Genomic DNA, 13,057 nt, shown 5'->3' with positions numbered 1-13,057 from the left:
GAGTCGCCTGACCCACCAGTTCCCCTGATCCTTATATGGATGTGCTTTTGCAGGAAGTAAGGTCTATCATGCCCTTCATGGAGGCTACCAATCAAAAGCTTGAACAATTGGATGACAGATGGTGTGCCTTGAAAGCAGGCTAGAGGAACTTGAAAACAGAGTTAGTACAGTGAAAGATATACCATACATAATTGTACACCTTAAAACAGTCAAAGATCTTCGAAAACACAATGAGGTATTGGAAAATAGAGGCAGATATAACAACCTTTGTATATTTGGTCTGCCAGAGTGATGTGATGAAGTCATGCTATCTTGTTCTTACAGAAAATGCTCCCTTATTTGCCTTGTCTCTCTCCAGAAGTAGTTCTTAACATTCAATGGGCACACTGCATCAGATCTAATGGTGGCCTTCAAGATTTGCGCTCTGCACCTCCCACTTACATTTTTGTAATGCTTGAAATGCACACAATTGACACTTATTGTTACGAAAGTCAATGAAAAGAGTAATCTTATGCAAAAGGCAGCACAATTTAAATCTCCCAAGATGTGGCTAAGAAGAAAGCACAACGTATGAAGGAATTTCTATCATACTGTCCTGTCCTCAAGCAACTCAATGTCAGATATGGTCTTTACCACCCGTCCTCTTTCAAGTTCACCATTAATGGTAGAACCTTGGTATTTGAGGATGCTGCTGACCTCAAACTTTTCATCAGATCCCTAAAATCTGAAAGTATGGATGCATCTTTACAGCCGAATACTCCAGCAATAGCCTCCTGAGCCTCCAATAGTCTTCTATGCCCTTCTGTTGCCACCTAGCCCTAAGTGTCTATCTCTTTCCTCTCCCGTTGTATACTTGGCATACCTTATGGTTTTCATTTCTAATTTTTTAGATTATCCTGTGTTTTCTCTCTTCATTTTTTAACGTTACGTACTGTACGTGTCAAATTCTATAACTTCCTTATTCCTATTGTGTCTCCCTTTAGTGTTCTATTCTTTTTGCTATCTACAGTGCAACATCCAATAATATTGGCCGCCCATTTCAAGATTTCATGTTTTGCCTTTCCACCTCCACATTTATTACATGCTAATTTATGTCTGTAATTTATACACTATTAAGTCTTAACTTCTTTAAATGGTGTTTACATGTATTTCTTGGAATGTTAAAAGTATCAATAACCCAATTAAAAGACAGAAGATAATTTCACACTTGAAGTACAACCCATCAGTCGTATATGTCCAAGAAAGACATTTGTCCGTCTTTTTGGGGTCAATATGTCATTGCCTGTCCGGCCGATGGTATGAAGAATGGAGTTGCTATACTCATTCACCCATGTCTACCTAATACGATCCTCAATGGGGACATTGACTATGATGGTAGGTGGGTCTGGGTTAAATTACAAATTGGCACAGATGGCATATCCATTTTGAACATTTACAGGCTTAAGGCTCTGTATCCTGAGTTTTGAGATACCATTAGACAGGTTATTTTCCAATCTGACCTCACTATTCCTATTGACCCCTTTTTAGACAGATCAACATGTGTCTTTAAAAGCTCTAGATCTCATTTATCTCTTGAACTCTTTATTTGTTGCTTATCAGCAGTGGATTTCTTGATTCTTGGGGATTATCCCACCCTACTGACTTTGATTTTAATTTTCAATCCTTACTTCATGACACTTTCACACCTGGATTACATTTGTGCATCTAAAACCCTACTGGGGCCATAATTGACTAAAAAACTGCAAATGTTTTACTAGCCGAGCTTGTCCCGGTAATTACTACCCTTGACCTTTTAGATATATAAAAAAAACAAATAGGTGGAGATTTAATAATGTCCTTTTTCATCATTAACTGTTTGAACAATCCTTCCCAACATTCCAGCATCAATATTTTGCAGATAATCATGATGAAGACACATCTACGGTCAATAATTGAGATGCTTTTAAAGCTGCTATAAGAGGTCATATTATTGCCTAAGTGAGTCAAAGAAAAAAGAACATAGAAAGGAACTGGATGCTTTATATCAATAAATCACTAATTTTGAAAAGTAATATTACCAATCCCCTAATGAGTTTGAATGCCATAAGGTGCTGTCCTTACTTTTTGTATTAATAAGAAACTAACTGAACAAGCGTCAGTTGCCATTTTAAAATACAAATCTATGACTTACCAACATCAAATAAATTCTGCAGAATATTAGCTTGTTATATTGTGGAAATAAAACATGTATCCTTCATATTCCGCAATAAAAATGATAGAGGTCCTACAGTCAGGGATGTTTGTTCAATTTTGGAAGTCTTCAAGAAATTCTATTCTACTGTGTATTCTCCTAAAAATGATTGCTCCCCGTCTAATCTTGATACCTTTTTTACATAGCATATACAGGAACTCCAATGTAAACATGGATCTTAGTGGTTTGGACAGCCTGATTACTTTATTTGAAATTGCTTAGGCCATTAAAGATCTACAGAAAGGAAAGGTCCCTGGTCCAGATGGTTAATCCATTGAATTATTTAGTCACTTCTCCAATATTCTCTCCTCTACATTGGAATCACTCTTCGCATACTTTTCTAACAGAGGATCTGCTTCTGGCACATTTACTGAGGCTTTATTAATTCTCTGTCTGAAATTTCAGAAAGACGACGATCTTACAAAGAATTATAGAACAATTTCTCTACTTAATGTTGATTATAAGATATTTGCCAAAATCTGGTCTAATAGAATTGAATCATACCTTGCAAAGCAGATCAAATCTGATCAAATTGGGTTTATCAAAGGAAGAACTATTTCATCCAATGCTAGATTTCTTCTCAACGTCATTCTCCTTATTAACAAGGATAAAAATGATAGCGACATTAATGCCTAGAATGCTTTTGACGGGGTAGATTGTAATTATCTTTTTCAGGCCCTACGATGGCATGGCTGTGATGAAGGTTTAATTTCCCTTGTCAGACTCCTTAACTTGGATCCCAGATCTTCTGTCTTTATTAATGGCCAGAACTTGTCCATCTTTCATTTTAAGAGGAACATGAAAATGGTGCCCCTTGTCTCCTATTCTATATATCCTTTCACTTGAACCAGTACTAGAACTCATTAGAAGTATTGCCCATTATTTTGTATTTACAATGCTTCCAATTCCCCTTCCAGCATCTTTTTTTGGTCTATCAACTCCATTCTGGTCAACTTTTTATGGGGATAAAGGAAAAATTAAGTGAATGGTCAAAATCAAGGCCCCTTTTGATACAGATGGGGTACGATTTCCAGAATTCAAGTCCTATCATGGGGCAATTTTATGAAAACACTCCAGTAGATTACTTTCTTCTGTAAATAGTGATTTCTCTACCTGCATTATTCTTGAAAAATAATTGATTTCCTCAATCAATATTTGTGATCTCATTTACATTTTTGGTCAACTCTCTTCCAGGTTTTCCGGCCCAATTAAGGCTTCCTCTTACACTCTGAAGGGTTTCCTCTTTCCCTTTACAAATTCTCCTTCCAAGTGGTTCACACCATATTTATGGAATAATAATAATAATTCAATTACAGCTAATGGGAGAACTTTGTAATACAATTTCTGGCTAAAGAAAGGTATCGGGTATATTCACCAAATTGATCATGCTCCCGATATGAGTACCTTCCGTGATCTTTCCATGATTTTAGGGAAAATCTCTCTTTACCAGTTTCAGATCTCATTTTTTACAATAACTTAATTAATGCTTGCCTAGATACATTTGACTATTATACTGGTAATTAACTAATGTCCAATCCAACTAGATTTCACCTTTTGGCTATAGCTTCTGAAATTAAGGCTGCAAAATGTTATAATTTGTTACTGCATGTTAGACCACTGTCCATGAAATGGGTTTCTGAGTCTCAATGGGAAATTGATTGTGGAGAGATATTTGATGAAAGGACATGGCTTTGAATAAGGTCTAAGGGCAAACTTACATCTACCTCGGCCAAAATCACCCACATTCTCATTCTTCACTCATAGAGCATATTTAACCACAATAAATCTAGGTAAATCTCAACCAGAATTTAATGGGAACGGTTGGTCCCGAATGAACAATCCAGGGCCCTTTAAGCATATGTTCTATGAATGTTCCTATATTCACAGGTTTTGACTTGATGTTTGGAACCACATTACAAATATTTTTAAAATGAATCTCTTACTATCTTTCACAAATATTCTACTTGGTAGCATTATACTTAATAGTGACAGTATTGATTTTTATTTATTTTATTCTGTTTGATCTTTTTATTTTTTTTCATGTATTCTATTTGATCTTTTTATTGCTGTGCTGCAAATTGGAAGCAATTTCAAAATATCACTGTAAAAACCTACTGGAAAAATGTCATATACAAAGACTTGAACACTGTATGGCTAATCATATAAATGTATCTGCTAAACATGATGTCAACTGGTCTCATTTCACTAGTTGTTTAACCTATGGCAACTTAAATTCCTGCTTATTTCCGCTCTGGTATGCTGCACTTTTTACTTTGAACATAATGCATACTGCATGCCCCCTCTTAATGTATCATGTATGTCCTGTGTGTTTGTCATCCCCCCTGTTATCCCATTATATATATATATATATATACTCCTTAATGCAGTTAACACGGATCATGTCTTATATAGCTGTACATGAAGGATAAGGGTTACATACTTTCTTCTACACATCTCATCCCTCATTTATCAAGTTATCAATGGTTTACTCCTGTGTTACATTATTTACACTGAACTATCTGATTTTAATATCATTTTGGTAAATAACCCTTGTATATTGTTTTGAAAGTTTATGTTGCGAAACCTTCTCTTACATGGTTGTGCATTTTACTTATACTACTGCAATGTATTTATCTTGTTCGCATTTTCTCACTAACCCTATTAAAATCTATTAAACCAGAAATTGGATGAAACCTCACAGTACCAACATTCAAATGTGGCGAAAACATAATTGTCACAAAAATCAAGTGTGATGACACCTTACAGTGGTAACATTCTAATGTGGTGAAACCCCACAGTAGCAAGGTGTAAATGTGGTGAAATCTCACAGTAGCAAAATTCAAATGAGATGAGACCCCACAGTGTAGGGATTCAAAGTGGACAAGATTCGTAAAACACTGGAACTCAAAAGGTGTATATCAGACAGTAGCAGAACTCTGATGCGGTGAAAGTTCACAGTAGCAACAATCACAATGGCAAAGTTCAAAACTGCAAACGTTCCAGATTCGAGCCTTCTCCATGGCAGAATTCAAACAGTGGATTTCTACATGGTGAACAAATTATGGATTCAAACTTTTGTTGTATCTTCTGTCATCCTTTACCTTTTTTTCTGTGGTCCTCTGGGTTGCAAGGGGGGGGGGGTGCTGCAGTGCAGGGCTGGGCGCCAGCCAAACAGGAATAGCCCTTATCCACTGCTCTTTGTCATCTACCCGGGCATGGCTGCCCTATGCTAACTGTAGAAATAGAACTGGGCAGGGGCTCGGGTGACTTACTTTGCCTATTGAAAGCCGTATTTCTTGTTGTTGGAAAAAGCCAAGACAAAGGGGAAAAAAAACACCAATCCAGCTGAAGGCACACAAAGGCCTTCTTTTAAAGCATTGTGAAAATGAGGGACAATCAGAATTAATGTCTAACTAATCCAAATAACTCCAGCAGGACACACAGGTCTTTATTAAAGGCTAGGAAATGGAGGGGAAATGGGATTCAAGGTCAAATCAATCCAGACAAATCCGTCAGGACACCTAAGCCTTTTGTAAAGGGTGGAAAATGGAAGGAAAATCGGATTTCAGATCAAATTAATCCAGATAACTCTAGCTGCAGACAAAGGCATTTTTTTTTCTTTTTTTAAAGGCAGTAAAATGGAGGGAAAATCAGATTTAAAGTCAAACTAATCCATATACCTTAAGGAGGACACTCAGGCAGCTCCTTCCACACAGCAACACTCCTCGCCACATCCAGTGCTCTGTCTTTCCTGCCTTCATTTGCATTGATACAATTTTTGATTATAAAATAGGTGGCAGTGGTCACTTTTGCAGAAATTCTGCTAATGTAACATAATGTTACAAGCATATTCCAAGGGGTTCCACACACTGCATGGGTGCTGTATAATTCCAAGGTACAAAACATTCCAAGGTGATGGAATCTGAAGAGCTGTGAACTCTGGGTCGGACAGATGCTGGGGATGTGGAGCACCAGTGGTCGCAGTGGGCGGGAGCGTTTGGGAGCAGTGCCCTCTATTCTTTTTATTACGTTGTATTGTTCCTATACTTTTATTTTTAAAAAGCAACCATTCCGGAATGGTTTTGTTTTAAGATAAAGGTGTAGCAAGCAGTCGAAACTTCCACTTCAGTGCACTGCACTGAACATTCCCTTATACGGCAGGCACATTTTTTGGGGGGTTTGTTTTGTGTTGCGAGGTGGCTTGGTGATGGGGTTTGTTGGGAGCGGGGGCAGGCCAGCATGGAACATAGTTCCACTACTTCTTTTCATACACTTTGACCACTGTGGAGCACACACGCTTGTGCACACCCTTAAATATGTACCGTAACTTGATCATTACCAAAAATATGGCATAATTTGGCAAATCTCAGAAAGCCTTCAAGGCGTGTTGCATGAACTGTCATTAGAAACATAAAATTACCATCTCCCCAAACCACCACAACACTCATCTTTGGGGTTATATCCAAGTACTCCCCACCTCACTTTTTCTCTCTCTGCTTACCTAGCCTATAAGAGATCTTGTGGCACACTGCTTGACCATTTTTTGGCATTCAAAATTGTGATGAGGTCTAGGCTTCGTTTTACCATGACAACTGCTGGCATAGCCATTGAAGACCATGTCTACCACACTGTACACATTGTGTTACAATGCTCAACTATATCAGACTGTATGTATTGCCATTGCACTTTTCTTTGATGGTCTGCAGAGGTAGTTGGGGATATTGCAATTCACCGAGGAGAGTCGTGACCGAATCGAGGAATGAGGCGTAAGGCTGACTTCCTTTATAAGGTGGCAGAACTCCAAGGTATGTATGGTATAATACATGGCAACACACTGGCATTTCCTTAAATACATCGCCTGCTTAATATAATATAAGGGATCTTCCATTTGCTGATCCATATAGTCAATATAAAATCTGTTTGGATTTTAAAGAAAGGATAAATGCAGCTCCTAATGTGATGCAGAAAAAATAGTTCAAGCAAATCAATGAAATGTATTGGAAAAAAACGTTGATTTTGTGCTTTAAAATACGTGATAACATGCAGATTCTATTTTACATGAGTTCAACTCCAGCAGTGCATAAATTAAACATTCTACCATAAACAGTTCCTTGTCAATTTTCAGCTGCGATGTGTCTCGGAAAACTACTCTGCAAGCAAGGAATTTTGAAAGCTTTTCACAGCTTTAATTAAGTGCTGCAGTGACCGCTGCAATTCTCTCTGCTGGCTCAAACAGGAGGCATTGTGACATCACAACTGACCTGTAATAAGAACATGACATTGAAACTGCTCTCTAATCACATGTTACAGGTCAGTTGTGATGTCACAAGTAGCCAATAACATGACCATTATTTCCAGGCTTAATACAGATATCAGAGGCTATCATGAAAGAACCTTTATGAATGTCTCCCTCCACTATTCTTCTCTGGAGGTTTCAACTGATGCTCTAACTGCACCATGTTGCCATTTCGTTGTAAAGAAGGAAGAGCCTCTTCTACGGAGTTCATGTACTTTTGTAACCATCGTTTACATGATGCAAAATCAAGACTGTTATTGTTACAGGTCAAGAGCAGGTAAAACGAAAGCAAAATAAATATGATCAAAATAATAATGTAATGAATTGCATTTGAAATGTGTCCATGTTCAAACCTCTTTTATCATTAATAATGTCTTCATGCTGCTTCCTGCGGTATTTAGATGTATTACAACTAGTGCATACCATGTTTCCCCTCTCTAATTTGATGTCTCCTTCCACGGGTCACACGTTACGTTTAACAAGTGGAATAATGCTGGGTCTGAATGTTTACCCACTTTTTTTTGCAGGATCCTGAAGATCATGGGGACGTCTTCTACAGACACACAGCTGGGGATGTGCACCTCCCACTTCTGCGTGTTGGCCTGCAAGTCACCCTGATGTAAGGATGGATACGGAAAACGGACATGGCAGATACAGCTCCATAATCTTCAATCAAAGCACACCCAGAAATGATTGTTTATACACGCTGATCTAATTTAATAAACATAACAGAGAATACAATGTGTTGCACTCATCTACAGCCAATATTATAATTTAATTTACTATTCATTATTTTACCAATGATGTAGGAGAGCTGGTGTTGTTTTCCTTCTCTTCTGGGTGAGGTAAGGGAGGTTATGTCAGCAACGGCTTCATCGTGAGTGTATCAGGATCTGTAAAAACAGGCTGCACGTCAAATACTGCCTGTTTTTACCGTCTGCACCTTACGGACTTGTATTGCATGCGATGTCGTGAACACACACAATTTTCTTTTTAAATACTGTATGCTGCACTTAGTCCCATGTGAGTATTTTCCGGATTGGCTAACCCAATTGAATTAACATATGGTAACATGTAGAGTTATTGCTCTCCCCATCCATGTTGCATATCCCCTCATCCACAGATCTCTGGTCCACTTTACTGGCCACTTTCTCCTAGGTCTCCAATTCAGGTGTTTCTTGCATCTCGACCCACTTCACCGGTAGATGGTCCTTTGATATGTTGCCTTTTGGACCACATTGCAGCCAGCCACAGGATATACCAATCCCTGGTTCACACCCTGAAGGCAAGTCCCTATGTACGCACACTTCAGAGTAAATGCAACCCACTAGGGAAAGAAGCCAAGAGATAGCTTTGCAAGGGTAACAATGTTTACTTGTACAAAAAACAAGTGCCAGCAAAGAAGTCTGCTGCTCGAGATCACCTTGGTCTTACTTCATCAAGCAAGGGTTTATAAACACATAACGCGTCATTCATGTACTGGGCATTTTGGTGCTCCTGATTGGAGTCACCCTACACATGGGCCTGCTCCATATGGGATGCTAGGCGATAATTGGTTGGTTCTTCCCTGTCGATCTTGAAGCACTTGGGTCAGCTGGGCTCAGTCGTTGCGGTGAAGGTCGGGACACACATAAAATACATTGTATTTTAGCTAAGCTAAACAACTAAAACCGACTATTCATTCATTATGGCAGGCACCTGGGCGGCACAAGAAAGGGGTACCAGGGAGAGGGGAGGATAAAATAGTCATACAGTCATGCTGACCCATACATTCAATACTTCATTGATGCCACAGTTCCTGCACCCAAGGTCTCCATCCCCCCACCCCCCAACCCCTGGGGATTGATCTTAGATTTACCCGTCCTGGTACCTCATGTTACAGGAGACGTGTGTTGCTGTTAGAGGGAAATATAGTTGTGTATGACTTTAGATCTGTGGTGGGTACCTTAGCGAGGTTAGGACCTGGGGGTCAGATGGTTATCACTACATCAAAAGGTATGGGGGTTGGGTTGGTGGAGCGGGGCCGGCTCCGGCCTGGCTGGGTGGGGGTCAGAGGCCCGATGGCAAGTTAGTGGAGGTGAATGGATGCAGCATGGAGCTGTCTCACACTCTCCGTGGCCATTCCTAGAGGCGATACTAAATATTCGCAACACTAAAGGGACAAGAGGGAAGTGGACTTCTGTGGGAACAGGGCTCAGGCGGATCAAGCATGTTATGCCAAATTGGGTCTGGTAACTGTGAATGTGAGCAGCAGGAGTTTGCAGCTTGCCCTTTCTAGGCCTAAAACAAAATGGAGTCACAGGACGGGGATATTGCTTGTGCTATGCAACTACTTCTATGAGCTGCAGGGCCTTTATATGAGATCTTTGGATGCAGACTGTTCTCCCCCCTCCTTGCATTTTATATTGCATTGTATGGTCTTTGCCTTATTTGGAAGTGCTTAGGCGGTGGCATAGGTTCATTTTCATACCAACAATGCCTGGATTTAGACAGTGACAAATGAACAGGGAAGATAAAAGAGGACACACAACTCTTTTGTGTTGCAGGTAGAGAATGATGCGTAGCTGCATTTAGAAGATCAGGTGTGAGAAGCAAAGGAGTAACTAGAGAAAAAGAGGCAAGCATGAAGAGAGGGATAAAGAATGGGGACAGCACCAGATAAATGGAGAGCAGGACAGATTATGTTCACTATCGACAGCAGAGTTGTTGGACCCCCATGTGAGACTGCCAGCAGAAGTTAATCTGCAAAGGCAGAGGGGGGACCAACCAAGCATGCCGGATAGGGTGGCAACCAGCAAATGGAAGGAGAGAGACTACCAGGGCCTCCTTTCCTGTGCCCCCAGTAAATGTAAGAAGAGAATCAATATATTGAGATAGGCTTCGATGCCACCCGGCTTTATGGCCGTGGCAATTGGGGAAAACAGTAAATATAGTACCCACGCAACTTCCCTTAGTCACCATTATTCAACGGCATGACAATATAATTTAATCTGCAGAGTATGAGCTGGTAGTGTAAAGGGAAACCACACTAGCCACCACTTCCCAGTCACTCACCAATTCCCCTCCACTGCCTATGCTGCCTTGTCAACTTGGACACAGATGTTATCCTTTGAATCCACTATGATCTGGTGCTGATTTTGAGGATCCTGTCTCTGTTCTTACAAAAGCAATGGTATTGTCGACTAGGATTTTGGTGCCCATTAATATTAATGAACGTCACTTTTCAATCTTAGATACGGGAGAGGTCTAAAGATGCAGATCGAGTGCCCTGGAGGGGACCAGAGAGGAAAGGGGACGCCTTCCCTCATGGCTCCCTACACCTTCTTCAATCGGCTCCAGCTAGTCCCAACTCCCACGCCATGCTGTAGGGTTCCCTGCTACATGCACTGGCCTCCTGCAAGTCCTTCCCCTGTTGTTCCCCTCTGCTGTTAAGCAGGGCTCCATGTACACACCTGCGACCCCTTGACAGGTTGCAGGTGTGGGTGATTAATCAACCTTGCCATGTCCACAATTAAAGGGACATGCCTGACCTTCACTGCTCTTAGCAGGCATCTTCCTTGTCCCAGTACTAGAGTGGTAATAGAGCATAGTCTTCATTGCTCTTAGTTGGCTCTTCTTTGTTCCAGTACTGTCAAGTGTCAACTGTGGAGAAATTAGGGGAGCTGGCTTATAAAAGCTCAAAGGTTGGGGAAGTGTTTGGTTGGCTGCTAATAGGGAAATGGGGATACCATATCTCGCCCAGGGGCACCCCACTCCAAGTCCCGAAGGGCCCTCCACCCAGGTGATCCTCGCTTCTCCGCCCCCAGGGTCGAGATCCAATAACAATAGCCTTTCCCTGGCCGCCTGTGCAGAGGATACAAGGGGTCTAGGAGTGAGAATAACTCCAGGTTTCTCACACTCCCTAGAGCCCACAGTCGGGAATGCAACCACTTTAACCTTAAACTGGAGTCATTTTCTTAAAGTTTTCTTTCTTGACTTTTTACATGGCTTACTCTGAAAGGTTTTCATCAGTTCACTCACCAGCTTCACAATGTCTAACTCGCCCATGTTATCATATTCCATTGCTCTTCCAGACAGGTTCATTTCAAGCACGTAGATCAATAGAAGTACCTTACTCAGTGAAAAAGAGCTTTGACTCAAGTGCTGCATGGCTTCCTCAAAGAGTTGTAGCAAATAGTAGGCATTGTGCACTGAGTTGGCGTACATAAGGTCCAATCCAATGCTTGAATTTGACTGTAGCTGTATGCATGTAGTAATTAATTCAGAGCATTACTTTGCTCCTACCGCTGGTCAATCATATGCAGTGTTGTATTACAGCATGTTAAAACTGGTGGTGTGGGAGTTGTGCTGCATATGTGAGGCAGTCAGAACATAGTAGTGTATGGCCAGCTGAAATGAAAGCAGATCTTGTGTGCAACAGCAAGCATTACAAACAGGGGAGCAACCAATGAGAAAACATCTCACCTGGATCAAGACAATGCCCTCCTCAATGACCCCCGTTATCTGCCCATCTGCCCTTGAGAGGTGTACTACATGGGACTGCATGCCTCATCAAGGGTCGACGCAAATATGACCACATCACCTCGACCTGCATTGACCTTCAATGGCTCCCACTGCAATCACAAATCACCAAGTCCTGCTGCATCATATATAAGGCAGTCACCCTCAAATCACCAAGGTACCTCATGGAGAAACTCAGTATCTCAGGTGGATAGTGCACCACCAGAAACCAGGACACGTGCAGACTTGAGATCTGCTTCTGCAAAAAGGAAAGGACCAGAATACAAGACTTCTTTGCCTACGCCCCAATAATATTGAACCTTATCTCCATCAGACTCGCTCCCGCACTACTACAATTCAGCCCACTTCTTCAAGGAGCCTTTCCTCCTCAACACCTAGCCCATCACATCGCCCCGCTCCACCTTACTCACAAGACGCCGTCCATCCCTCTACTCCTTTCCACCCTGTACAGCTGTACCCTTCCTCTGGGCCCATCTCTATCCTACCCCTCAGTGAATATCTGTTCTGTTGTTACCTCTGAAGACTCAGTTATGCATCTGTACTTTTGCATACCCCTGTAAAGCGCTCATTGAGTAGCTGTATTGTTGTACACCCCTGTAAAGCACTCTGCTGCTTCTCGTAGCTAGGTTTACACTTATTAAATACCATAATATTAATAGTAATAATATCACCACATGTGCAGAGCATAGCACATGCATTGGGTTCCAGAGCCTTAGTACAGCAATGGCATTCAATCCATTGTCTGCTGCCATACAGCCCAATGATAGTTGCTTTGGGGTTAGCCACTCTGCTACCACCTGCTCCACCGTATCCCAGATGGATATTCCTATGAGGTGCTCCTGACATCAAAATCTTGCATACACAATGTGGCTTGTTGGTGGGCAGTATCCAGCTGCTTGGATGACTTTCCTTTCTCCCCACTAGAGGTTAAGGTACTCCAAGTGCTGTGACAGCCATGTAATCAATGCTTTGCCCACTCGTCCATATACACAAAGTAAAGTGGACTCCCC

The 13,057-nt window shown here is 41.2% G+C and overlaps 1 protein-coding gene across 1 annotated transcript in view; it reads left to right on the top strand.

The window, feature by feature from the left end:
* Positions 1–8,254, top strand: part of LOC138571862 (putative methyltransferase DDB_G0268948) — a 565,708-nt gene extending 557,454 nt beyond the window's left edge. The window contains exon 7 of the mRNA XM_069649228.1: positions 8,054–8,254. Coding sequence (XP_069505329.1) covers positions 8,054–8,144 — 91 coding nt within the window. The 3' untranslated portion in view covers positions 8,145–8,254. The remainder of the gene's footprint in view (positions 1–8,053) is intronic.
* Positions 8,255–13,057: the final 4,803 nt, after the last annotated feature.

This window comes from Ambystoma mexicanum, chromosome 1p (assembly GCF_040938575.1).
Source record: "Ambystoma mexicanum isolate Mex_15411 chromosome 1p, UKY_AmexF1_1, whole genome shotgun sequence".
Classification (NCBI taxonomy): domain Eukaryota; kingdom Metazoa; phylum Chordata; class Amphibia; order Caudata; family Ambystomatidae; genus Ambystoma; species Ambystoma mexicanum.
The sequence above is the reverse complement of the archived record's forward strand: the minus strand, read 5'-3'. Positions and strand labels throughout refer to the sequence as shown.